At 49.8% G+C, this 26743-nt stretch overlaps 10 protein-coding genes across 10 annotated transcripts; 4 read left to right on the top strand and 6 right to left on the bottom strand.

Moving 5' to 3' along the window:
* Positions 1-31: 31 nt before the first annotated feature.
* HO133_006039 (uncharacterized protein) lies at positions 32-1452 on the bottom strand (the record flags this gene model as incomplete). Its single annotated transcript, XM_037296942.1, has 4 exons — positions 32-99; positions 149-237; positions 285-1200; positions 1254-1452. 4 exons carry the CDS (start codon positions 1450-1452, stop codon positions 32-34), a joined length of 1272 nt encoding a protein of 423 aa, XP_037148123.1.
* A 418-nt stretch (positions 1453-1870) lies between these two features.
* Positions 1871-3223, top strand: HO133_006040 (uncharacterized protein; the record flags this gene model as incomplete). The annotated part of the gene is made up of 4 exons (XM_037296943.1): positions 1871-1883; positions 1940-2025; positions 2077-2081; positions 2137-3223. 4 exons carry the CDS (start codon positions 1871-1873, stop codon positions 3221-3223), a joined length of 1191 nt encoding a protein of 396 aa, XP_037148124.1.
* A 724-nt stretch (positions 3224-3947) lies between these two features.
* On the bottom strand, positions 3948-4424 carry HO133_006041 (uncharacterized protein; the record flags this gene model as incomplete). Its single annotated transcript, XM_037296944.1, is given in 2 exon segments — positions 3948-4076; positions 4089-4424. The coding sequence occupies 2 exon segments, from the start codon at positions 4422-4424 to the stop codon at positions 3948-3950; spliced, it is 465 nt and encodes a 154-aa protein (XP_037148125.1).
* Positions 4425-5594: 1170 nt separating this feature from the next.
* Positions 5595-6956, top strand: HO133_006042 (uncharacterized protein; the record flags this gene model as incomplete). The annotated part of the gene is made up of 7 exons (XM_037296945.1): positions 5595-5667; positions 5765-5790; positions 5931-5953; positions 6058-6188; positions 6383-6471; positions 6524-6712; positions 6768-6956. The coding sequence occupies 7 exons, from the start codon at positions 5595-5597 to the stop codon at positions 6954-6956; spliced, it is 720 nt and encodes a 239-aa protein (XP_037148126.1).
* An 821-nt stretch (positions 6957-7777) lies between these two features.
* HO133_006043 (uncharacterized protein) lies at positions 7778-8782 on the bottom strand (the record flags this gene model as incomplete). The annotated part of the gene is made up of 7 exons (XM_037296946.1): positions 7778-7790; positions 7853-8128; positions 8185-8442; positions 8495-8533; positions 8584-8609; positions 8656-8681; positions 8734-8782. The coding sequence occupies 7 exons, from the start codon at positions 8780-8782 to the stop codon at positions 7778-7780; spliced, it is 687 nt and encodes a 228-aa protein (XP_037148127.1).
* Positions 8783-9011: 229 nt separating this feature from the next.
* On the top strand, positions 9012-11248 carry HO133_006044 (uncharacterized protein; the record flags this gene model as incomplete). Its single annotated transcript, XM_037296947.1, has 4 exons — positions 9012-9484; positions 9649-9879; positions 9931-11132; positions 11193-11248. 4 exons carry the CDS (start codon positions 9012-9014, stop codon positions 11246-11248), a joined length of 1962 nt encoding a protein of 653 aa, XP_037148128.1.
* A 1417-nt stretch (positions 11249-12665) lies between these two features.
* Positions 12666-13975, bottom strand: HO133_006045 (uncharacterized protein; the record flags this gene model as incomplete). Its single annotated transcript, XM_037296948.1, has 3 exons — positions 12666-13508; positions 13559-13784; positions 13884-13975. 3 exons carry the CDS (start codon positions 13973-13975, stop codon positions 12666-12668), a joined length of 1161 nt encoding a protein of 386 aa, XP_037148129.1.
* Positions 13976-14155: 180 nt separating this feature from the next.
* Positions 14156-14799, bottom strand: HO133_006046 (uncharacterized protein; the record flags this gene model as incomplete). The annotated part of the gene is made up of 2 exons (XM_037296949.1): positions 14156-14319; positions 14391-14799. The coding sequence occupies 2 exons, from the start codon at positions 14797-14799 to the stop codon at positions 14156-14158; spliced, it is 573 nt and encodes a 190-aa protein (XP_037148130.1).
* Positions 14800-14840: 41 nt separating this feature from the next.
* HO133_006047 (uncharacterized protein) lies at positions 14841-17125 on the bottom strand (the record flags this gene model as incomplete). Its single annotated transcript, XM_037296950.1, has 10 exons — positions 14841-15085; positions 15231-15270; positions 15375-15380; positions 15434-15590; positions 15668-15744; positions 15799-15975; positions 16147-16152; positions 16205-16473; positions 16525-16669; positions 16835-17125. The coding sequence occupies 10 exons, from the start codon at positions 17123-17125 to the stop codon at positions 14841-14843; spliced, it is 1413 nt and encodes a 470-aa protein (XP_037148131.1).
* A 1585-nt stretch (positions 17126-18710) lies between these two features.
* Positions 18711-20192, top strand: HO133_006048 (uncharacterized protein; the record flags this gene model as incomplete). Its single annotated transcript, XM_037296951.1, has 1 exon — positions 18711-20192. The coding sequence occupies one exon, from the start codon at positions 18711-18713 to the stop codon at positions 20190-20192; it is 1482 nt and encodes a 493-aa protein (XP_037148132.1).
* Positions 20193-26743: the final 6551 nt, after the last annotated feature.

Below are 26743 nucleotides of genomic sequence, written 5' to 3' on the forward strand. Positions count from 1 at the left end.
ATATACATGAGATGTCTGAAAAAGACATTTCTTATACAAAAGCTTGGATACCTGTGATGGCTCTACCTAGAATCAATGAATGGATATCGGATTGACCCTCTGGCAAGATTTAGCAACGCAGTGGGAACCCGGGACCACAAAGTCTTACCATAAGTCTGCGTCACGAAGAGATTGGCAACATGTCTTCCAATGCCATACTCGTCACTGACTGCATTGCCGCCAAAGATCTCCTGTAACCTGTCGGGAGATCAGTTATGGTTAATGAAAAGAGCCGGCAGACTCACGTCCTGGCATTCATCAAAGCACGGTCACAATTCTGCCTTTTAATCATCGAAATCATCTCTGGAGCCAATCTACCCTCATCTTTCAGACGGCCAACCTGGGTTGCGGCTAAAATCCCATACGAAGCATCTGTAACGGCATCGGAAAGTTTCTTTTGCACCAGCTGGTATTTTGCGATAGGGTTATTCTTGAATTGTCTCCGTTCCAAAGCATACGTCCTTGCTCTGGCGATACAGTCTTCGAGAGCCCCCATAACGCCCCAAGCAATTCCATATCTGGCCGAATTGAGACAGCTGAAAGGACCTTTCAGCCCCTCAACTTCTGGAAACATGTTTGCTTCCGGAACCGGACATTCATCCAATTGTATCATGCCGGTAATGGAGGCTCGGAGACCATTCTTATTCTTCAAAGGCGGTGTCTCTAGTGTACCAGGAGGGCATTGATCGCGTTCAATCAGAAAGCCCCGTATCTTACCAGTGCTTTGCAACTTGGCCCATACGAGCATGACTTCAGCTATTGGGGAATTTGTGATCCATGTTTTTGAGCCCGACAACGACAAGTATCCCTCCTTCGAGGGATGTGGTTTGGCCGTGGTCTCCATTGACCCGGGATCAGAGCCATGATTAGGTTCTGTCAGACCAAAACAGCCCAACATCTTTCCCTTGGCCATGCCAGGGAGGAATCTGTCTTTTTGTTCTTTTGTCCCAAACTCGTCTATACCGCCCATAACCAGCGAACTTTGAACCGACATCCCCGAGCGGTAGCCAGAGTCTACTCTTTCTACCTCTCTGGTGATAAGCCCCGAGGCAACGCTGCTGACGCCAGCACAGTCGTAGCCCTTGATTGTTGCGCCGAGAAGCCCCAACTCGCCCATCTCTTCCAAAATCTTTCGATCATAATGCTCATCTCTGTAGGCGTCTAGAATAATTCATTAGCCGATCGTAGTGCTATGAGGAGCTATTATTGCGTACCAAGGACTCGTGGAAGCATGCGTTCTTGACAGTATGAGTATGCAGTCTCTTCTATGGCCAATTCCTCTTCAGTGAACAGAGAGGTGGAATCCAGTGGATCTTCCCAATTGAATGCTACCGGAGCGTGAGCATACCGTTTTGTAACTGCTGGTGTCCTGGCAGTATTGACTAGCTGTCTTCGTAATGCATGTCTGATCATCATGAATATGTGCAAAAAGTGACAGGAATGCAAGGAAAAAGAAAGAGAGAAAGCTTAGACATATTGAGTAGAGCAAGTAGCAATTGAACTTCTCCATCATCTCCACACTGCTGTAGCCGGGACCGAGGCATGAGGTCACCCGGACAAGCGCCGCGAGCGAAATTCTGCTTTGTATCCGTACCGGTTCCTCTACTTGTAGTCCATGATATTCGGAAGTACCTCATTGAAGCAAGACCGAAGCTCTCGCTCTGCTCCATTGCAGGTGGAGTGCTACCGAGATGTGAAGGGCGTCAGAATGCGAGTGAACTTTCTCCAAAACGCGTGAACGTCACTTCCTGACGCGAAGCCGTGTTCCACTTCCACTTTCCGAATCATCTCTCTTGCCCTCGTCCAATACTTGCACAAGACAGCCCTCAACATGGGTATCAAACGTAAGTATTATCAGAAGATGGTACATGCGTGTTAGAACCTTGTTAACGTTTTTCAGAGCTCGCCTCGATCATCCACGAACACGCCCCAGATGCCATCAAGCAGGGCGAAATCAAAAACCACTTCGGTAGAAAGGTTGCCATTGTAAGTTCGCACTCTTTGCCACATCTGACATGAAAATACTAACACTGCCAGGATGCGTATGAGGATATCCTCCCCCTTCCATTCTTAACACCAAATGACACATGGTTGCAGTTCGATGAGCATCTACAGCTTCCTCATAGCGGTACGCTCAGAAGGCCAGCAACTTATGAACGAGAACGGCGAGACGACTTCACATTTGATGGGCATGTTCTATCGTACATTGCGCATCGTTGACAATGGCATCAAACCACTTTACGTCTTCGATGGCGCCCCACCAAAGCTCAAGTCGGGCGAACTAGCCAAGCGGTTTGCGAGGAAAACGGAAGCTACAGAGGCGCATGAAGAAGCCAAAGAGACAGGAACGGCAGAAGAAGTCGAGAAGTTCTCCCGGCGCACTGTCAGAGTCACTCGAGAACACAACGATGAGTGCAAGAGACTTCTCACACTCATGGGTGTCCCATACATTGTTGCACCGACCGAGGCTGAAGCCCAATGCGCAGTACTAGCAAGAGCAGGCAAAGTCTATGCCGCCGCATCGGAGGATATGGATACTCTTTGCTTCGACTCGCCAATTCTACTGCGTCACTTGACGTTCAGCGAACAACGCAAAGAACCCATCCTCGAGATTCACCTTGATCGTGTTCTTGCGGGCCTCGCCATGGACCGAAAGCAGTTTGTCGACCTCTGTATCCTTCTAGGCTGTGACTACGTCGATCCAGTTCCCAAAGTTGGTCCCTCCACCGCGCTCAATCTTATCCGCGAACATGGTACTCTGGAAAACGTTGTCGACTTCATCAAGAATGATCCCAAAGGCAAGAAATTCACACTGCCGGACGACTGGCCATTCGAAGACGCTCGAGATCTATTCTTCTCACCCGACGTTCGCGCTGCTGATCATCCTGACTGCGACTTCAAATGGAACGCTCCCGATGTGGAAGGACTCGTTAAGTTTCTAGTGACCGAGAAGGGCTTCAGTGAAGATAGAGTTCGGAGCGCCGCGACGAAGCTGACAAAGAATTTGAAGACATCCCAGCAGGCACGCCTGGAGGGGTTTTTCAAGCCAGTACAGAAGACAGAGGAAGAGGTAGCTAGCCTGAAGAGGAAGAACGAGGACAAGAGAGAGGCTACGAAAAAGAAGCAAAAGCTTGAAAAGAAGGAGAAAAAGGAGGCAAAATCGAAGCCGCGGGGAACTGCTTGAGTCATGGAGGGCATAAGCTTCGTTTAAGGTGTCATCACGTTCACAGTGCATACCAGCACGAGGAAAGCGAGGCGCATCAAGGCGTTAAGGGTTATGAGAATTGCATCACGGCTTCGGCATAGATATTCGACCTGTGGTGCGAAGATCAGTTGCTTGAAAATGCATGCACAGCTAGGCTAAACAGCTCTCAGATATCTCATTAAGGCTCTGTGGAAGGCTATTGCGTGCAGACAAATCTATTCGAGTTCTCGCTTTCCAATTCCCAGGACCTGTTTGCTAGTTTCTTGACCGGCCAAGAAAATGGCTCATCCTCAAATGCGGTATATTACGACCCTTTCCACCCCTCACACATAAGGGTTAACCTGTTCCTCGCTCCATTCCCAAAAACTTGGCTGCGTGCCCCCTACCCCCTCCTTCTTCCGTGCTCTGCGCACAAGCCGGATCCTCACGGAGTGGATGACCACAACGGCCCCAGGGTACGACTGATCGTAAGAGATTTGGTCAGCAGTGTGAAGGAGACGCAAGCATCCCCACTCCCCTTGCAGAGCGTAGTCAGACAGAAGACTAAGACATGATCTTAATGTATGCTCCATTCTTTGAAGTATTCGCTCCTGAAGAGAGCTCGGTGTAGGCGTCATAGATCGGTTCATAAAAAATACACCACTTCCCGTGGGATGTTACCCAAGATGTGAGACTGATCCTGAGGACCGTCGATTTAGCAGTACTAACAAATATCATCCGCTGATACCGGGGCGCATGGCGTTGCAAATCGGTTCCGATCCCACCGGGATGGAGACTCTGTGCACGAAAGGTCGGCCTTTCGTCCATTGCTGGTGGCGTCGACGTTTCCGTGCTGGATGCATACCAGACCGATGATGCCGTCGCTCTGTCGCTTGGCGAACTCGCTGGCACGGAGAGTATTGCCGGCTTTTGTGGTGCCATACTTGAACCAGGCGCTTTTGTCGGTTTCCACGTCCATGTTATCCACTTCGGCACCACCTTTCGGGGAGAGACATTCTGCGCCATTAGACGATACCCAAACAACGCGTACGCTACCTGGTGGCGCGGTTTTTGCGGCTTTAGCAAGGAGAGGATACAGCAACTTGGTGAGGAGGAACGGCGCGACGTTTTTGGTTCCGAATTGCAAGTCATAACCTTGCTTCGTTTTGCTGCTTTGAGGCGGGATCAAGAACCGCGGCATTGTTCCATAAAATATCAAGGCGCTCATTATCGCGGAGGAAGGCCTTGGCGGTGCTTTTTGTGGCTGTGAGATCATCGAGGTCGAGATGCAGGAAGATGAGCGAGCCTTGGGATTCGGGAACACGCGATTTGATCTCTGAGATGGCTTTGGCGGCCTTCTCTTCTGAGCGCGCTGCTACGTAGACTTTCGCATCGTGTAGATAAAGGATCTCCGCGAGCGCGCTGCTGATGCCGCTCGATGCGGCAGTCACGATTAAGACCTCGTGTTCATGTCAACAAGATGCAATACAAACAAAGGAGATGGCACAATCAGCCAGCTTGATCTGGGAGAGTCTTCTCGGTAAGAGTTGAGGCAGGAGGAAAGACTTGTGACCAGGTATTGCCCTTCTTATGAACAGCCGGGAGATAGGAGATGTATAGTCAATGCAATGCGTATCAGCACGAGGTTTGAACAGTCTATGCAGAAAATGGAGGTGAGAAACGCTTGAGGTGGTCACGAGACCTTTGCACACAAATGGTGATGAGCAAGAATGGGACAAAATAATTCAGCTGATTGCCCGTACCTATGTGAAAAGGGAGATGCTCTATGACATGGCTCACAACTGTGTCTACATCTGCTTCTGATCGTATCTTAGAGGGTGACTGCTCATGATCAAATTCCTTCTCAGGTATTGGATATTAGAAATTAGTCCGACAGATTGACTGAGATCCAACAAATAATCGGGATTTGCAAATACTTAAGCGAGAATAATGTGATCCTGTCGTCTTCTCACAGTACTGTATGTAGTAGTCACACTCCAATCAATGCTGATCAAAAGGATATATGATAGCAGTCAGCAAAGTATCTACTTGCCAGCTCGTACCTATCAATTTCATATTCGGGATCGTTGGACTGTGAGGATTTAATATCAATGTAGCCCAGCATTTAGACAGAACAAAATCCTAATCATTTTGGATTTTAATCGGGCGCTAGCCGCTAAATGTTGCGCCAAGACGTGATCCGTGATCCGCATTTGTTTATAAGAGAGGTGGCCCCGCATCTCTTTCGCAGAGACTCGAACGATCTTGCGCCCTTCAATTTCCCCACTCAACAACCACCTCCAAATTTGACATCCATCACAGCATTCGAAAGCTCACCAACGCGCCTTCAAACCCATATCCATCATCCAAAATGCCTCCAAAGAAAGCAACTGCTGCGAAGCCCGCCAAGACTGCCGCCGCCGCCCCTCATGCATCCTACAAAGGTATGCTCGACTCCAATTCTTGACCCCACCACGCTGTCGCATCACTTCGGCAATAGGTGCACCTTGGTCGCGTACCTCTGCTGACACATTCCCTTAGACATGATCAAGGAAGCTATCCTTGCTGTGAGTCTACTCCACCGGGCGCATTCGATCTTGCCGCTCGACATATGCTTCGCACCGCCCGACCACAAGACATGCCCACCACAACGCACCCCGCTACTGCATAAGAATAAACAAAGCTGACGCGTCTTCTACACCTGCAGCTGAAAGAACGTAATGGCAGCAGGTAAGCTACTTTTTGCTCTAGAAAACAACAAAATCGCGCTTTGTTTACCTTTGCGCACGCGTTATCTTTGATGGGTATCTGGCTAATCCAATTGTCGCACACAGTCGTCCTTCACTCAAGAAGTACCTCAAGGCCAACCACAAGAACCTTGCATCCTCAGACGCCGTCTTCGATACCCAATTTAACAAGGCGATCAAATCAGGCGTCGAAAAGGGAGACTTCGCACAACCAAAGGGTACGTCCTGGCATAGTTTTAGAACGTTCATGTGCTAGCTTGCAATCTTTCATGCTGTTGTCTCTAGCTTGTTGCGACGATGGCTGCTGATTCACGTCATCGTCGCCTTCCACCACATCGTTTCCCTCCTTGCAAAATCTTCCGTTTTTTCAATCGTTCACAGTCCAGAATGTGCTTTACTAATGACCACACAGGTCCATCCGGCACTGTGAAGCTAGCTAAGAAGGAGGCCGTTGCAAAACCTACCGCCGCCTCCACCAAAGAAAAGAAACCGGCTGCCAAGGTACATCTGTTGGCCCAGACTTTCGTTAAGAATCCTGGTTAACTCTTTGCAGAAGGCTACCACGGCAACAAAACCTGCAGGCACCAAGACAGCTGGTAGACCCAAGAAGACCGACACGAAGACTGCTGCTACGAAAGCCGCGCCGAAGAAGGCGTCCACCACCAAGGCAACAAAGACAAAGGCGGCGCCCAAGGCGAAAGCTAACACGTCGACCAAGCGTGTGAAGAAAACACCTGCAATGGTATGTCATAGTCCTCCATCAGACTTCCTTGACAACCGCTAACTAGTTGAGCCAGGCCCCCGCCATCGTCGAGGAGACGAAGATCTCTGCCAAGACAGCTTCTGGCCGTATAACAAAGGGACCTGCGAAGACAGCTGGCGCCGTGCAAAAGAAGAAACCCGCACCCAAAGCGAAGAAGGCTGCAACCCCCAAGAAGCCCAAGTCAACGCCCAAGAAAACCGAAACCCCCGCCACAGCTGCATAGATTGATTTTCTGTGTTCTCCGTCGTCGCGGAAATCATTACGAATAGGGCGGGAAGGAATGTGCGTGCAAGGAGTTACGTGATCCGAGTCGCTGCGCTACATATCACACCTACGCGGCAACTCGGCTGGAAGATATGAGAAGCTTTTCTTTGCTTTTGGTATCGGGGACAACATTTCCATGCTTGCTGTCACTTTGTGAATGCTGGGCGTTGCTGTCTGAGGGGTCTGTCAAATGCCTGTGACATACTCATGCTGTATCATACTTTAGCTCTGAATGTCAAGACTTTCAAAAACATCTTCCGCGAATCCTCGCAGTTCTTCCTCGTAATCGTAGGTAGATGAATGAACAGACTGGCTTTGCAATATTGACCATGTCGCGTCAGAGAAACAAAGCCTCCTGTAATGGCGGATACGAGCATGGAAGGCTCTCCTTTATTCGGCATACAGCGTATACACGGATTGCATCCCCGGGAAAGGAAGACACGTGGCGGGAATATGACATGGGTATCCTCCTGTTCCTCGATCAAACGGCATGAACTTATGGCACTGTTCCAGTATAATGCTGCACTGCGAGATTCAACCTTATCCGAATATGGCTGCATACATGGGGATATTGCCATACATTTGCGACGTTTTCATGTTTCTTGAGCTTCATCATGTGTAGGAATAGTCACATGTTTAGGGGTCCTACCCCGAGATGATGGCAATTTCATATTTCTCGATCTTCATCATGTCTGAGAGTAATTCTCATCAATACTTGCTTAAACCCGAAGGACTGGTCTCTAGAGAACTCGATGGCCCCGCTATCCTCTCGCCACAGTTTTAATCTGCGAGCCTATTGCACTATTAGCCCGATGTTCTCCCAATTCGGGTCCAAGCCCCAGCATGACTACTCACCTATAGCTAACGAGCGTGTCAACCCGATGATTGCTTGTACTGAAACTTCTCAATTGCACCTTCTCCCCATTTTCGATCTCCTTCGCGTCGCTATCTCCCCATTCCATCGGCACTTCTGAGTCCGCATCTGCGTAGACCAAGACGTTGAACGTGCAGTTGCCGGCATCGAGCTGTGGAAGGAAGGTCACGGAGGCTGTGATTTGGCGGAAGATCGACTGGATTTCAAGCTGGATCTCCTTCTCCGTCTTCTCCGGGGGCGGCGGTTCAGGGGTGTCTCTGTATTCGAGGTCAGGAAGAGGGATGGCACAACGGGAACAGAAAGAGTGGCTTGCATTGGCGCGGCATTCTCCTTGTCAGGCGGCTTTGACGTGTCCTTGGAAGCCGCCTTCTTAGAAGGCCTGTTGAATATCTGGACATCGAACTGCCATCGCTCAACGTGTTCGCCAGTCTCCTTGCTAGTAATTACAACCACCAGTTTGGAAATCTTGCCCCCTGTCATCCATTTGTTGAGCTGGGACATGATCTTCTTGATGTATGCTTTGACTTGATCATCGGATGTGACGAGCATGTTGAGTCCATACTTCTTGACACTAGAAAAACGAATCAGAAGCATATACATCAAAACATGAATTTAACACGTACGCCGTGAAATCTTCTGCAGGATATACTCCGCGCTGGAATCTAGATCTTATCAGACGATTGTGTAGCTTTATTACGTTCTCATTACCTACAGAATGGTGTTTATAGAGTACTCGAACTGTGCAGCATCAGTATAGTTCGGCATAGCAGGATTCTTGACGAACAAATTCGGCAATGAGCTTCGAAGATCCTAGTATACCGGTTAACGTTGGCAAAGGGTAAAGGAAGTGCTAGAATCGAACCCTTCAACGACAGCTTGTGCACTTTCGATTTGTCTTTCTCGGCAGACATGCTGTTTCAATGTTGATCTCAGACACTTTATGGTCATGGAAGATCATGGTTCGATGTTTATTAATTTTGGTTGATGGAGTAACCCTGTTCGGGCCTAAAGTGCGGAAGTCTAGCCGCTCCGCAGGTTCAAGATTTTTGAGACCTCCCAAACGAGGCAGAAATATCAACTTTCAAACTGCAATGTCCCAGGCTGCTCGAGGTGGGTTGAGAGCGCGAGTATTGTGAACTCATGCGACCATGCCTCCGGCCAATCATTAAGGCTCCAGCTGCTGTCAGACATTCTCTCGTAGGATCGAAGCGCCCTTTTTTGCCATTCAGTTCTTCTTCACCTTTACGCCATGCTTCGTCGTCAAGGAGCGTCGGTAGCCTGGAGAAGAGGATATCTGAGATACCACTGGACCGCTTCCGAAACTTCTGCATTGTCGCCCATGTCGACCATGGCAAGAGCACCCTCAGCGACCGGCTGCTCGAGCTCACGGGCACCATCGAGCCGGGAGGGAAGAAGCAGTTCCTGGACAAGCTCGACGTTGAGCGCGAGCGCGGCATTACGGTGAAGGCGCAAACTTGCAGTATGCTGTACAAATATAAGGGAGAGGACTATCTGCTTCATTTGGTGGACACCCCTGGCCACGTCGATTTTCGGGCGGAGGTGACGAGGTCATATGCTGCTTGTGGGGGAGCTTTGTTGTTGGTAGATGCCAGGTATGTACATCTTGGGATCTGCTGTCAACTATGTTTTGTCGCTTGTTGGGTCGCGAGGTTTTTCGCAAACAAGAAGAGTTGCGACCTCATTGCGCTCGTCGAACCCGTCTTATGACCCCAACCTTGTCTATGGAGAGCAAGGCTGACTCCAAAACCCTTGTTAGTCAAGGTGTTCAAGCCCAGACAGTGGCAAATTTCTACTTGGCATTCTCACAAGGCCTGCATTTGGTGCCTATCATCAATAAGATCGATCTCCAGTCAGCCGAGCCTGAGCGAGCCCTAGAACAGATCCGGGATACGTTTGAGCTTGATCCTGGAAAGGCGGTCTTGGTTTCCGCTAGGACTGGCCTACATGTGGAAAAAATACTTCCCGCTGTCATTGAGCAAATCCCAGCGTGAGTCCAATGTCAGTACTGCATGGAGCAACATCTTACTAATTCTTCCAGACCCACCGGCGACCACCTCAAGCCTCTACGGATGTTGTTGATCGATTCGTGGTATTCTACATTTAGGGGCGTTGTCCTACTTGTCAGACTCTTCGATGGCCAGGTCAAAGCAGGGGATCACGTTGTCTCCCTTGTTACTGGCTTGAAATACATCGTTGGTGAAGTCGGCATCATTTACGGGGAACAGACCCCGCAAACGAAGCTACGGGCCGGCCAGTTGGGCTATATCTTTTTCAATCCAGGGATGAAGCGGAGTTCCGAAGCTAAAGTCGGAGATACGTATACCACTGTTGGTTCGGTGGTATCTCCTTTACCTGGCTTCGAAGAACCAAAAGCAATGGTTTTTGTGGCTGCTTTCCCAACAGATCAGAGCGAATACTCACATCTAGAGGACAGTATCAATCAAATCGTTCTCAACGATCGGAGTGTTTCCATACAGAAGGAGTATTCGGAAGCTCTAGGAGCTGGTTGGCGACTCGGATTTCTGGGAACACTCCACTGCTCAGTGTTCGAGGACAGGCTGCGGCAAGAACACGGCGCAAGTATCATCATTACACCCCCAACGGTGCCATTCAAAGTCATCTGGATCGACGGACAGGAGGAGATTATCCGCAATCCCGCCAACTTCCCAGACACAAGTAGCAATACTGCTCGGGTGGCTGAACTTCAAGAACCCTACGTCTTAGTCACTGTGACCCTCCCGGAAGAGTATTTGGGCAAAGTCATTGAGCTTTGTGAAGGCAACCGGGGTGAGCAGAAGGAGCTTTCGTTTTTTACGACAACGCAAGTCATTTTGAAATACGAACTTCCACTTGCTCACTTGGTCGACGATTTCTTTGGCAAGCTCAAAGGTATTACCAAGGGCTATGCCAGTCTTGATTATGAGGAATCGGCGTGGCGTAAAAGCAATATCATCAAACTCCAACTGCTAGTCAACTCGAAGCCCGTGGATGCTGTCGCTCGCGTTGTTCACACCAGTCAGACCGATAGACTGGGACGACAGTGGGTCGAGAAGTTCAAGAATAACGTGGACCGCCAGATGTTTGAGGTGATCATACAGGCAGCAGCCGGAAGACGGATCGTGGCCAGGGAGACCATCAAGCCTTTCCGGAAGGACGTTTTGGCAAAGCTGCACGCAGCTGATGTGAGCCGGCGAAGGAAGCTCTTGGAGAATCAGAAAGAAGGTAGAAAGAAGCTGAGATGTATGTGGAGTGAGCCCCAGGATCTCAAAGAGTGTTCATGCTAACGGCCATGTGGTATAGCCGTCGGTAACATTACAATTGACTCTAAGGCTTTCCAAGCATTCCTGGCCAAATGAGGACTACCTTCAGATCCGAGGGACTGGAACGGCGGGATCATCATTTGATAACACGGTAGCTTTACTGCAGGGAGCTCGCTGTAATGTCAAGCCACTAGCAGGCTTGACTCTATCAGAACTTACACCTCGTTTGCAGCTGCCTTACGGAAGTCTGTGCGTCAATACTGATAGAGCTAGGATCTCTTTTGAGTCTTTCACTCTTCACCCGTCTGAGCCTGACCCGCAGCCTCGTGAAAGAAGGGGCATGGCGAAGAGCGTCTCTGAAACATACAATCGGAGCCTTTCTTTTTCAGTCAGAGTGATGAATCGAACCAACAGAATCATGCGAATTTTTCGGTTTTGAAGATTAACGCATCGATGAACTGGTTTCGTAGGATAGAGAAATACTGCAAAGTAGAAGACCATCGTAGCATGAGAGAGTATGGGAGGTGAAAAGCCCATCGGAGAACAGGAGGGTATCGTAGAACAATCGAAAAGTATTGTAAGGTCAATGATTACCGCAGGGTAAGAAAGAGGGTACTGCAGGCCAAAAGACCCTATTCAGGAGCGAAGCTGCTTTGCTTCCAGCAGGATTGATCGTCTTTTGATCAATGGGCACCAGCCCGACTATAGGTGTTACTGCTCCGTGTTCGATCTACGCGCGACGAGCTCGACAAGGCTCTTGGCGAGCTGCTAGGATCGGCAATTCGGTTGCGAGTTGTTTTCGAAATTGCAAGTGCGATCAGTGGGACCACGATCGGGGTCAAAGTTCCTATCAGTAGAAGAACCGATTTGCATGATTTGACTTTTGGATTTGCATGGTATTTCAGCTTCTAAGGGTCAGTTTGGCTTCTCGGAGAATTCATTCATTCATTGGGCTGGATATTTTGATATTGCCAAGGGACTAAAGTACTTACTTTACCTTTAAGCGCGCGGCAGCGGGAGGCCGGGTGGGGTTTGGCTTCATGAACCCCACCCCGGCCCGGCCCGGAAATCATGTAGGTAGTCGGAGCCTTTCCTTCTCAGTCAGAGTGACATTCCATCTTCTCGGCGTTTCCAACGCTACCTTCCGTAGCCTTTTCGTTTTCGCTTGGGAAAGACGGGCGATTATTGAATCGTACACGTTTTATAATTGGCAACCCGTATATTTTTTCAGCCAACAGCCGGTGCTGGTGAAGACACACCCCCTCGCAATACACCGGGCTGCCGTGACGTCGGAATACTATCTGCTTTGCGGGTATGATGGCCATGATCGGAGTAACGTCTATATCGTGGGTGAAGAGGGGTTGGTTTCGTGCAAAGGACAGAACTTGGCTACTTGTACCTTATGAAAACAGGACAAGCAGCAGAGGACGTGGATTGCAGAAACGACTTCCACCAATCGACTAATTGCACGTATCACGGCCGTACCGCTCGTAGAATATTTCAAACGCTCCTTTCAAGAAGCCGAACGGGAAAAAGTGCTCTCCTTCGTGACCGTCAAACTCACAGCGTCAATGCTCGGGCCGCCCATGCGATCGAAGATTGCCCCGTCCGCGCTCATCTCCTTGGCGAAGTGGTTGCGCAATTCCACTGCCAGGAGCGAGTCCACGCCGTATGCGTGCAAGGGCTTTGACGTGTCGATATCGTCGCGAGGCATCGATAGCGACCTGGATAGCTTCTGCAGAAGGCAGTCTTTCACGACCTGCCCGGCGTCCTGTTCAGAGGAAGCTTCGCGGAGGGAAGCCGCGTAGTCGACGCTCTGTTCGAAAGACGAGGTATCTTGCTTGCCCAGGCCCGTTTGGTGTAGATGCCGGAAGGTCCTTCTCTGCATCCAGTGAGGTTCCTTCAGGCCCCTGACTTGCAGTGTAGCCGGTGTCTCAAGACCGATGACCCCCTGTGTGGCTGATGCTGACGTGGTGTCCAAGTTGGGGTTGCAATAATGATCTAGCAACGCGGAAAACTCCGCCTGAGAAATAGGCATGAACAAGCCTCCAGCGGCCATGCTTGTGGAAAGAAACAAAATCTCCGCTACGGCACCCTCGGATTCCATCCAGCCAAGGTCTAGGCTCGTTGCTTTCTCGCCCCGCGCTACACGATAATGGGCAAGACTGTCCATGTATGTATTGCCAGCGGCATAATTGGCCTGGCCACCGGATCCCACTACGCCCGCGATCGATGAGAGGCAGAGGAAGAAGTCCATGCCTTGAGGGAGGAGGGAATGGGGATTCCAAGAGCCTTGAACTTTAGGCGCAACGCTCGTTGTCCAGTCTTCGGATGTCATTGTTTCAAGGACGGCGTCCTTCCGGATTGTCAGCACAGAATGATGTTGAAGAGCAAACAGCGACACACCTTCAAAACCATAGACCCCTGAATGACACCTTTGATGGGCGGTAAGGTCGCCGCACGTTTGTCTAATGTAGACTCAAGCATGTCCGCCTTGGTTACATCGCACGGTGGTGCTTCCACATGAGCACCCTTAGCTTTGAGCTCTTCGATCAGTCCAATTGCAGCATGTGATTGAGCTCCTGAGCGAGAAAGCAGAATGAGATTCTTCGCGCCCCGGCTCACCAGCCACCTTGCAGTGCTTCTACCTAGACCTCCCAGGCCTCCGGCAGTTAGATATGACGAGTGTTCATCGAAATATAATCGGATTTGGTCTCAATTACAGTCTAACGTCACCATATCAATCAAGAGCCCGTCAAGCTGTATGGAGACGGTGTGTATACGAACAGGGACTTTGTCATGCTTCCTCATTTCCATGACCATTTTGCCAGAATTGCTTCCATTTTGGAAGGAACGGAAAGCAGTCTCAATTTCAGAGATTCCAAAGACTCGCAATGGTTGCGGACCATGCAATTTCTTCTCTTTGATCAAACAATTCTCGTCCCAATGACCGTCGTTGTTGATGTACAATAGCAAGTCTGACGTTACAGAATCTTTCTTAAATCAATCTTCCTCGGTTCGGAGGCAAAGTTGTACTTCTACTCCGTTGGGACCTGGCGCTATAGGCAGAGGGTTGTGGAAAGTTGCATCTTTGATTGTGTATCCAGCTACACGCCGCTTCTCTTTGGCAGGTTGTTTACAAGCTTCCAGAGCCATGACCAGCATTCCTGCCGTGGGGTACTAGTACGCAGCAGAGCCGTTAACCTGATTCACAGAGTCAGCTCAGATGTTTTCGAACGGGGAGACTCCCAGACCTTGTGGTCCTCGATCCATGGCGTCTCAGAGATTCGAATGATCTTTCGCCATCTTGCGCCCAAAGGATTCCAATCTGAAACAGGAGTTCCAAGTAGGTCTAGGCGAAGGTTGTTGCGAAATCTCGAGCCATCTTTGTTGTATCTGCTGTCGTGCCAGTAACTTCGTGAGTGATCGAAAGGGTATTCGGGAAGATTGGGCAGCACCATCTGAATTGCAGGTTTCATACCTGACTTGTTGACCTCAGAGATATCGACTGGATAGCCAAAGCAGGTTAAACGATCAACTGCGTCAAGCAAAGTATCCAATGCTGAGACAGATCGGACCATGACCGAGTCATAGCTGATACCGTCTTTGTCGATTCCCCTCAAGATGTCCTTGGTGGGACCTTGCATGGCGCTATGTGGCCCAATCTCTACAAGTTTGTTTACTTCTACTAAAGTTCGATCGTCTCCAATTTTGCCTCTGAGTTCTTTTCAGAACACATTTGCGCTAATGCATCCGAGAACATGACTGGCGAGGTCAAATTTTTAACCCAGTAACCGCTCTGCTGGATCTCGTTGGCTAGCGTGTAGGCCAAGTTCGAAAGAAATGCTGTTGCTTCCGTGGGGCTCAAGGACGAAGTCAACTCTGATATGTGCGCATCATATGAATCTGCAAGACGTGCCAAGCCACCTTCATCTGTCGTAGATCAAATTAGTAATCTTGGCCTCATAGCCTCACCTTCTCCATTCACTGGTTGTTGGGACAAGTTTCCAGAAAGTGAGAGTAGCTTGGAAGGCTCCGGACCCTGCTCCAAGTACTCAAGAGTAGGAGGCCCACGCACTGTCCAATGGTTTCCAGCAAGATTGCTGAGACGTAAGTAACTGTACGCATCATCATTGATAGCATGACTGTTGGATCCCCCGAATCCGAACGAAGATATTGAAGCTCTGCGAAGTCCTCTGCATGGCCAAGGGGTGCTGTGTACAGGGAACTAGAAGACGATCAAAACGAAACATGAAGCACATTCAGCGTCGAGGCTCATACCTTCAGCCTCAGATAATCCGCATCAATATCCGGGTTCAGATGTTCAATATTAACATTAGGGGGAATAACACCGGTTTCTAAAATCAGGATCGCCTTGATGACACCGGCGACTCCACTTGCACCTTCAAGATGACCTATGTTGGATTTCATAGCACCGCTGAAAAGATTAGTTGGATTTCCTAGGCAAAGTCTGCTTAAACATCCGAGACACGGAAGCATAGATGACAAACGTACATGTACATTGGCTCTTCAGCGCTAGGATATTTTCTGAATGCCAGCCCGATTGCGCTGGCCTCAATTGGGTCACCAATCTAAATTCAGGTGTAAGCATCAAGCCGGATACAGCCAGTTTTCGGGTGTCTTACTGCTGTTCCGGTACCATGCGCTTCGACGTATCTTGTAGTCTGCATGTCCAGCCCAGCCTTTGCGTACGTTTCGTTGATCAAAACTTCCTGGGCATCACGATTCGGTTGTGTGATGCCTGGAGTACGGCCATCCTGGTTTGATCCTGTAGATCGAATGGCTGCGGATGGTGTCTCCATCTCTGACCGCGTCAGTCAATCGCTTGAGAACGACAACCCCAAAACCTTCGCCTCTCCCATAGCCGTTGCCTCGATAATCGAAGCTGAAGCTCCGACTATCATGGGAAATGAAGTTCATATTCGACAGCATTTATGAAATTCGAGAGAAGTGAGTAGGTTGCCGCCGCCAACGAGGGCCTATAACAGCAAATGAGCAAAGCAAAGCAGATCCCTCGAAGAGCTGACCTACCATATTTGAGTCTCTGTTGCGTAATCCCTGACATGGGAGGTCAAGAGCCATCATGCTGCTGGAGCAGGCAGAATCCAAATTCACACATGGGCCGGTGAGATTGAAGAACCAACTTAGCCGGGCAGCGAGCATGGCGACCGCGATCCAGGTGGCACTGTATGTCGGAAGCATGTCAGGATCTTTGAAAATTCCTAATCTGCAGTCGTCTGCCAAGCAACCGGTGTAAACCGAGGTTTTTGAGTTCGACGCCTTCTCCATAGATATGCCTGCTGATGATAATTAGCAAAGCCCATATTGCTCAAAGATCGGAAAACACCCACCATTCTCGAAGGCTCTGTAGGCAGTCTCAAGAAGCAGGCGATGCTGTGGGTCAATGGCTGCAGCCTCGGTCGGTGTTATGGAAAAGAACGGCGCATCGAAATTGCCAAGAGGCTCTTCCAGAAAATGACCGCCTTTGGAAGGAATCTGGTCAAGCAGAGATCAGAGATGGTAATGTGGCATGAGCGATGAGCATAACAATACCGTATCCGGTCTACTACTATCTGGATGATAGAAGGCATTCAGGTTAAGTCTTTCTTTGAGCCACTCAGTCATGGAGCATCTCTTTTCCATCAGCATCTTTTAGAACACTTCAGGTGAGGTGGCATCTTGCGGGAACTTGAGAGAAAAAGCAATGACAGCAATAGGCTCAAGCCGAGGTTGATCGACCCCATCTAGGTCAGTGATGAAAGTTGCGTTGTCCTGAACCGGATGTTGAGGACTATTGACATGATCACTATTACCGCCGTGTATGCCGTTAATAGAACCATGAGCACCGCTGTGAACGCCGTTAACAGTACCATTGGTACCACCGTCATTGCCGTTGACAAGACCACCAGTACCACCGTGAACGCCGTTGACAATTTTATGTACTGGCGTCATGATTGCAAAGCCCAACAGAATATACGACGAGAACAAGATTGTCAAAGGATTTCAATTAATTTGGATAAGTCAGAGGCGGTCGAACACTTGGCGGGCAACGGAGGAATACGTGATGACGCTGGGAGAAAAGGTCTATATGTAGAGCTGCCGACGCTGGAGACACCATAGAGTAAGCTACCTTGTAGTATGCAGGTCTCGATGCTAATTTTCCAATCATGGTGGCATAGCCCTGGCGATCACGGACCCGCTTGACGCCGCAAGGTTCTGTGTCCCATATTCTTCGATGCTCTTTCAGCATCTGGGTCGTGTGGCTCACGCCAAGTCAAAGACTATTCGAACTCAAGCCAGATCGCGGGACAGGAGCGAGCTTCGAACAATTCTCATTGGCCGGAGTTGCAGAGCCGGCGGATTAGCACCTGTTCGCGGTATCTAGACGCCATTTAAACCTTGTCCAAAGCGCACGATATCAATGACAATGATACTGGCGCCATGAGCACGGAGTGAATTCAATCTGGGGGGACGCTAGGTTGAGTCGTAGTGCAGCCCGTGCTGGGACCAAGATCAGGGGCCAGGATCTAGGACAACGGATAGATCAGCGTGGTAGCCGTCTGATGAGATTGAGATATCTAGAGCTGTCTCGCTAAAGTGATGTAGTTGTAGAACGGGAGTTGAGCAGAGCATTGACCGCTTGGCAATATGACAATTACCGTTACTCTGTCACTCTGGTAGTCCCAGGTCTAGCCTGGTGCAGACAGCTGTCATATTAGCAGTCGTATCATTACCGGAACAGGACAACCGTCCATGTCAGATTGAGTTCGATAGAAGCAGCCACCTAACGGGGATCCTCGTCGACAGAGCGAGCTCAGTAGCCAGGCAAAAGCCCGACAGAGAAATCTGGTTGACAGGCCCGCCTCGCCGGAACAAGCACAAGCTAAGGGCAGGGATCAGGTTATGGCAATTCGATCTTGTAGCATCAAGGCATATTACTAAGACATATGCTATCCAAATAAGGAGTAGTAGAAGGCCTTGTTGACGGAGTTTTGATTTGCGTGCGCGTCAACGTACATTGCCATCCAGCCGTTGACGGTTTTTAGCTAGTAAAAGACGGGGTAACAGGAAAGTTGAGGAGTACTGTACCTCTGTACCTAGCCAGTGGGATTAAGCTTCGAGATCTGTCAACAGTCAACAGAAGAGCAGGAGGGTCGTGCATTCCTAATCCCGGGCAAATTCCCCGAGTTCTAACTTCTAACCACCACAAGCTATCTTCTTCTTAACGTGCATCGTTGTCAAGCTATACCACGGAAACATGTTGCACCTTAGCCAGGCGTGAGACGGTAGCGTAAGTAATCGGCTGGTTAGTCTCGTTAGTGAGCATTATCTTGAGAGACTTCAGGATCTTTTCCCACCTTCTTGATGCTGAGGAAGGAATAGGCGAGGAAGTACTGTGACGTGTAGTCATCCCACGGTACTACAGCCCACATAACGGACGCTAAGAATTTGGAGGCTTGCTGACTACATCTTACGTGCATGAATGTTTGTTACATGTTGAGGCTGACAATGTGTACAGCACAACCAGCTTGCCTCTATGAACATTAAACTGGTAGCCATGCGTTGCTCTCTAGTCGACCTATCCGATGAACTTCATCTTAACATCATCCAAGAGCTTCTCAAGCATGACGACTTCCTCCACGAGGAGTCGTTGAAGCCGGATCCCAAAAGGTACAACCAAGAGTGGGACGACGACTTCCAGTACCATCGCGATCTGATGAGTTGGAGCTCCACGTCGCTGTACTTTCGAAATCTGCTTGCCCCGTACATCTTCAAGAGTATCAAGCTGCGCAATGATGTGAAGAGCGGCGCTTCCGTGGACGCCGTTCTGAAAAGTCCACATGGTGCTCTCGTGAAGGGAATTTACTTTCTCGGCACTATTCCACCGGACATAGATGACCTAGACGACGATGAGGACGATGATCCTTTGGCCGAGGGATCCTATAAAGAATCCGACGATGCCGAAGGAGAGGAAAGGCCAATCATTATCACATTCCCCCCTGTCGTCAATGACCTCCTATCAGATCTGCATCAATTCCCCAATCTCGAGTCTCTAAGCATAGGCTTCACCTATCCCTACGACGACCCCTTCGACGAATACTACGAGACCGAGGGAATCATGGTCAACGAAAACCCCACGGCAGCGCGCGCCCGGAAGGCGCTGATGACGACAACGTACGAGACGCTGTTACGCAGCAAACCACCACAGCTGAGGGCGGTGGAAATCAGGAAATTTGTATGGACGTTCACTGAACCGTATGAAAGCCAGGGCTTCCAAAAGTTCCTGAGCCATGTCGAGCACTTTCGCCTTTCTGTGAGAGGGGGGAACAACGGTGCGTGCTGGTGCGTGAACACGTGCGATGGGTACCTGGAGTCCGTCGCGAGGTTCGACGAGCTGTTCTTCGACCACCTGGCGTCGGCGACGAGTCTGACACTCAGGGCCACGGACGAAGGGCCCATCGGGTTGGAAGGGATGCGACACGCACGCCTCGCGCTGACAAAGGAGCAAATGCCGCTGCTCCAGTCCCTGCATCTGGAGCACATCTTCATCTGCCAAGAGCTCGTCGATTTCGTCCTCGGCCACACCGACACCCTGGAGCGGCTCACCCTGCACGACTGCCACAGCAGCGTCAACGGCTTACAGGACAACGACGGCTTCTACTGGGCCCACTTCTTCGAGACCCTGCACGGGGCAGATCTGAAGAAGTTATCCCACCTCGAGATATGCCCCGATGACGCGCCGTTGACGTTCGAGCCCGACAGCCTCCAAAAGGAGCCGGTGTGCCCGGGCGACGTGCGGCAGATAAGACGGGTGCCGAGCGACGTTGCGAAACGACGCGTGTTCGGGTACGCGATGCTGGACGATAAGTATGGCGAGTGCAACGACGACTACGAGGAGAATCGGGCTGCGTTTGAGCGGGGAGAGGACCAGGCGGCTTTTGACAGGTTGATGAGCAATGTCAATGCCAACGCTGCAAATCGGGGAGGAAAAATTACCGATTGGCAGGTAGCGACTTAGCCTAGTCTAGCAATCCGAATGCATTCGTGACAACTAACCTCATCGGCTCTATGCTTACATGGTAGTAATGGCCACGGCACCTGCAGCGTCGGCAACGTCTGCAATGAACATCAAGTAAGATACAGCAGTACCTACTGTATCATCCCAGCGCACTGGCCACCGGCACGGTTTGATCCAATCTAATCTAATCAAATCAAACATGCTTACATCAACTCCGATCTGCGCAGTTCGATTGGTGGGTATGTACTCCACAACCCGCCGCGCACGGAAAGTACTCGTACATTCGAGAAGTGAGCTACCTCGCTTAGTAGTGGCGGGAGAACCCCCTAAGAGCTTTGGCTGAGTGCCAAGACCCTAAATATTAGCGTCGTAGCTCACTTCTCGAATGTACGAGTCGTAGGTAGGTAGGTACTCAAGGAAGATAAACCACACTACTTATACTTCTAGCCTACCTCGGTCCGGCCGCGGATTCTAGCCTCGACGCTAAAGTAACGCGGGACCGGACTCACAGAGGCGGTCTCGACTTCTCGAACTTTGGCGGAGTAAAGTAAAAGTAGGGAGCTTGTACTGTCTTGGCGGACGGCATATCGCTAGCAGCCACAGTAAGGACACGCACCGTTTACAGACGAAGCCGGTGTTTGAGTTTGGCATTTGCTCCGGAACAGCGTCGAGTAGAGTACGATGTCGGTTGGAGGATTATCATTAAATTTGGTTGCGAGAGAGCTTCGGTATGTGTTCTGGTGGAGAAGATTGGCAGTTGTAAACGGAGGATCTTCCCATAGATACTGCCGTGGTGTTGCTCGTATAGATAGGCCTGTCTCACTGCCATTTCTAAGCAGGGCCGGGTGCCTCCATTCCCAAGGCACTTGAAGCTCCATCATCAACCATTTCGGAAGGGACATGAGTGACACTTGTCGCCGGGAGCATCTAGAATACAGGCCACGATCCGCTTGCCGACGTGTCGTGGTCTCTGCCGTGTTGCCGTAATCAACTGGCTTCAATCGATTCGCAAGCTTTCTGCAGTTGCTGGGACAATTTGGGAATCTGTATCGGTTTGGCATGGCCGATCAGCTTATAGTCTACCATTGCTTGTAAGTGACAGCTAGAGCCTTGGGGGCTTTAAGAGGACCTGACGGGGACTTACGTTCTGAGGCGCAAAAGCTTCAAAGTGGTTGCCTGGTATGTCTAGTACCTGAATGCTCTGCCCCACGAGCTTCTCCCCTGCGACGACAGCCTCTGATCGCGCTCTTTGGTCACTGATCCATGGATACCGGACACCGCACAACTTTTCGCCGTTTAGAGTCTCGCGACTCCGCAGCATGATGACCTTGGCATACGCAACACTTGTCCGCGGCATCTTGTACTTTCCCAGCAACGCTGCATTGCTCTGGAACTGGGCCGACACGCGCTGTCTAGATGCATTTCCAGAGTCATTCGTCGATCCCGCTCTCGTGACATGGGCAATGATGGCGTTCGGGAGCGGCTTGTGATCGAATAGGTAAGGGGAATCGATCAAAACAACGCCTTTGACCTGCTTGCCCTCCTAGAAGAACTGCCGCGCCAGCTTAAACGCCACGACGCCCCCAAAGGAGTACCCTAGTAAAAGTAAAACTGTAAGCATCAACAGCCTTGGCAGGATACTTAAATCACAGGTGGGAGAACTTGTGGGGAAGCTACAAGGGAGCGATGTAGACTGGAGTGCAAGCTACTGACCTCCAAGAATGACGGGACGTTTTGCTGAGGCGTCTATATGTGGTGCGTAACGTGCCGCCATGAGAACCAAATTGGAAGGTTGATCGTCGGCTTCGAAGAAACCAGGGTTAGAGAAACCATGCGTATCGCGTCCTATGTCGTGCATTTCGGAGTACATTTTACAAAGACCGCTGCCATCATGGAAAAGATAGAGCGAAGCACTTGTGGAGTCGCCTTACTCAAGTGAGACCGGTGAGCCGTCCATTTTCAGCTCTTGGGCTCTTGGGCCTTTCGGGCTTTAGCCCTTTGGTTCCTTTTCTGTCTTTCCCAAGCCGCTGATATCCGAACTCGGATCAGTAGTTGCAGTTGAGCTCGTGTCGTCCGGCGTCTGAGGAGGAGGCGTGCTGCAAGCAGATCGAATGGCGCTCTCAAGATCATGTAGGCTTGAGCAATGCATCAATGCCGACTCTTCTACTGACCGACCGGGAAACCCTTTTTGACAGCAGAAACAAACTCTAGTATCATCAACGAGTCCACGCCCAAAGTCTTGAGATCTTTCTTCTTATTAGCGTTCACCTCAGCCTCCGGTAACTCACAGGAGTCCATGATAATACGGGTGATTTTAGCCTTGATGTTTTGCTGTCGCAAAATACCGTCTTCGGGTACTGATGGACTCTTGAATCGGTGGCGAATCGGACGAATCAGGAAGAACTTCAGCAGCTGAGGGTATTTTTCCGACTTTGGATTTCCCGATGATGCGTTCGAGCACTGCCTTGAATGATGATAGGATAAGTTTTTTGAAATGCATACCTTCAACGGCCGCGATGATTCTGCCAGTCGAATCCAACGCATAGGTATCGGCTAATACTATGCCTTCATCGATGTCAAAGAGGCTGCGATAAACAGTCATAGGCTCGTCGTAATCAATTTCCCATAGAGTAGCCGGACAGACTGAACTTCCTCACAGATACAGGCATCGGTCACACGGATGCTGGTGTTCGCAACAAATCCTGCCGCGTACAACAAGGTGTCAGTAAAGGTGGGCAAGGTGATTCCTTTTTCTGTCTTGGAACGGCTAGATATCTTGAACGATCCATAAGCTTCACCACTGGATTCCGAAACGCTGATGGACGCTAATGTTTGATACTCTTCGGAGTGTTCGATGACACGGGAGAAAATCGTTTCGTAGAGCATTTTCCTTTGGAAATGGTCTTAGTTTCTCGCCCTTGTCGGCGAACAGATGGGCCTTTTGTCTCCTCACCAGGGCACCTCCGCGGACCCAATTCGTTGTGATGTTCGAAACATTCTCTGCAGAAACGGTCCCGGAGCAATGAAGGGTCTCTGGCCTCGAGCCATAACTTTGGGATAAGACTGTGAAACTCAAGTCCGACGTCGAAAGGATTTCGTTCAAAATCACATGAATGGGTTGATCAAATCAGGTCCTGGTCCGGACAAGGTAATGCACACATCGCCCGATATCACTGCAATATTGAGTGATTTACAGCCAGACTATTATCTGTGTAAGTAGCTTTTCTTCGACAGCATCATCCGGACACTAACTTCGTTCCTGAATTTTCGCAGCTGCGACAACATTTGATCCTTGCCTAGACTAAATACAACCAAAGACCACGGATGATCTTTCCAAGAGCGGCCTAATAATCGCTCGCAATAGACGGCGCTTTGAAAGCCAGTTCAGAAAGCTAACCGAAACGCATCCACACCATGGTCGATAGATTCTTGTATGGAAGGTGACGAAGCCACCACAGCTGCTGATAGAATGCCGGAGCGAAATCCGGCCGTCTCCACGATCTGTCCAAAAGCAGGTTCAAGCTTCAACCCGCATTCTTCCAAGTTCGAGAGATACCTTAAAAGCTGGTGGAGGCAGATCGAAGTCCCCTGAATGATTGGATTGTCATGATATACAACATCTGGAGCTAGAAGATTTTCAGGAGGGAACAAGAGGTCGGCTTCGTGCCCGAATAGTCGAGACTCGGCGGCACCAAGGGTCTGCACGTCTTCGAGAAAGACGGCATGGCATTGGAGAGAAGGATCGCAGCAGCCGGGCTCGATTTCACGTCATGGAATGCTGTGGATGTGCCTTGTGGGCAGAACAGATCCTTGAGTGATCCCTGACCACCAAAGAGTAATATTTTATTGGCGTTGGCCATAATACTGTTTGGCCCCAAATCACGAGAGGCACTACGGGAATTTTAGATATGTGACCATCTACCAAGACCTGGAAGTTGATGGGAGCGTGGGATTAGACCAGTCGAGTCGCAGGCACAACTTGCGGAAATACCTCTTTGGAGGAGTATGCGCGCCTGATGTGAAAAGGACCGGAGTACATCTAAAAGAGCTGACTGCGTAGGTGAGACAACAATGGCAAAAACGGTCTTACAGTTACTCGGTACGATGCAATTGAGGTCTCCCTTTCCGTTGACCAAGTTGTTGTCAGATGGTGGCGGAGGCCCGTCTGCCATCACCTCTGCCTGAACGGTGTCAAAGTATTCCTTGCGGTACCAATCGCTCACAGCGACCGGGTCAACATCTATGTTGTAATGTGCGTTGGAAGGTCCATATATGATCGTAGCTGTTTCTTGTCAGGGGAATTCCACCATTAAGTGTTCGGTGCCGGCTTACGTCCAGCAATGCCCGCAGCATATTGCGCGGAGTATTGGCTGTGATACCACGAAGTACCGTACAAGTCTGCCTTGAAAGTGTAGATGAAACTTTTACCAGGCGCAATAGGGCATTGACCGACAGACGGTACTCCATAATACTGGGTTTCTTTTTGCAGTAATCTAAGTGAATCATGATTAAAACTTTTCCACCGCAAGAGCACTGTACAATTTACCCATGCCGAGATGACAGTTAGCAAAGCACATCATGCATGCATATATTCGTCACCTACCAGTGCAAACTTGTTCCTTATTCGGGATCAGAGATTTAATTATTCACGGTGAAATTGAATCAGTCGCCCTGAAAGTTGTCACATTTTAGCGCTTCACTTGAAAGCTTCCGAAAGAAGTACCCAATTCGCTTCGAGCATCGGCTATTGTTCACATTAGCCGAACTTTTTATTTCAGCCAGAGCATAATTAGACTTACACCAGGATAAGCTCCGTTGATAATAATCATGCTCTGTCTAATACCATCAGGAGCGAGGAATGCACGCTCGATAGTGAGGTTGTAATTCTTATATACACCTGCGCAATGTCAACTCTGCAAGAAAGTGATTGATGGTTCATAGGACCAACCAGTGTCTGGCGATCTCTCGTAAGGATTGGTGTTATTTGAGTCCATAGTATTCTAAGGGAAGCCATTGGGCAGGGACTATGCAGAAGTCTAGTCTCCAAGGTTCAGACGAGAAAGATAGTTGATTCTACGTTGTCTGTCAGAAATACTGGGAGTATAGGTCCCAAAGAGGTTCCGAGCGATGAGTTGCCTATGCAATTCTTCATCAGCGCTCAGAGACGAGGAATGGGCTATCTCAATTCTACCGTTCGTCTGCTGTTGAGCAAGTCCCGCTACAAATGTGCCGGCGTCAAAAATGACCAGGTGTGTAACCAAGGTACGAGCTCTGTGGAAGAGCATAATACCAACCTATTCAAGAAGAGGTATAGAAGGGAAAAAGAAGGGAAAAAGAACAAAACAATCTATAGTATGCGCAATGAAGCGAGAGTTTCAGGAGAAGAAACGACCGCAATTCGTTTTCAGAGGTAAGAGAATGCGTAAGAGTGTAGAGGAAGACGAAAGAGTGCACATGACAATACATATACTAAGAGACAAGGATTAATACATCGTCCAAGGCGTTGATGCTGCCTGCGGAACGATAGAGACGGCACTGCATGGAGCACGGCCTCATATAGAATCAGCTGAGATAACCCCAAGGTAAGATCTTACCATAGTTGAGGTAGGATGGTCGAACGAATTGGCCATGATGAACGGGCCAAGTAGTCCCGGGAATAGAGATTGACCATCTGAGGCTACAGAACAGTGGTCTTAGTATAGATGACAGCATCAAGATTGCCATCTGACCCATGAAATACCCTGCGTCTCACATGGCAATCCATCCCACATGGCAAACTAGGATGCCGACTTCGGGAAAAAAAGGCACATGTCAGGTCCCAACGAGCCGCCTCGTGGAAGAAGAGATCTGATTGATGGAAATCAACCGAAGATCGGCTGATAGGCGTTGAGCAATCATTCATTGAGGCAGACATCTTACCCAGCTGAAAGCTCAGCCAAAGACACCAAGTTGCAATGAGTGCTCAGTTCGGATTTGACTTGCCACGCTGGATGTTACACACCCTGAGCGAGTCTCCGTGAAAAAAAATCTGTTCCACCTTGGGTACGCTGAAAGACGGCTCTATGAGATATGGAAGCAGCGTCGTAGAAATGGCTGACTGTCATCTGGTTCCTACCAATCCTGCTGCCCATCCTCTCATTCGTCATGTTGCCGAGTCCTGCCTTCAGAGGCGGGCAGTCAAGCAGCAACATTCACACACTCTCTCGCGCTTTCTTCGCTCCCTTGGATCCGCTGATAGGCGCAAAACCCTCCATTTTTGATAGCATCTAATGACAGTCGGGTTGAAGCTTTAACAACCCTGACGGTCTCGGTACTCGGCTTTTGTTTTGACTTAAGCTAGCTCTCAATTTTAAGGAACCAATCGGAGCAATCTCTTAAGAACAGGCGAGTCCCACCCTGATATCTTAGCCTAAATACGGGCCCTAAGAGACGGGAGTGCGGGTTCAGCCTTATGAGTTTACTTGACGACCACTACTTTATCTTCACGCTCACTGTTACATCCCTTCTATGCACAGGTTGGCCATTGGGCTTAGGGAGGGGGATCATCTTCA

Source organism: Letharia lupina (assembly GCF_014066315.1).
Source record: "Letharia lupina isolate WasteWater1 chromosome Unknown contig_22, whole genome shotgun sequence".
Lineage (NCBI taxonomy): Eukaryota > Fungi > Ascomycota > Lecanoromycetes > Lecanorales > Parmeliaceae > Letharia > Letharia lupina.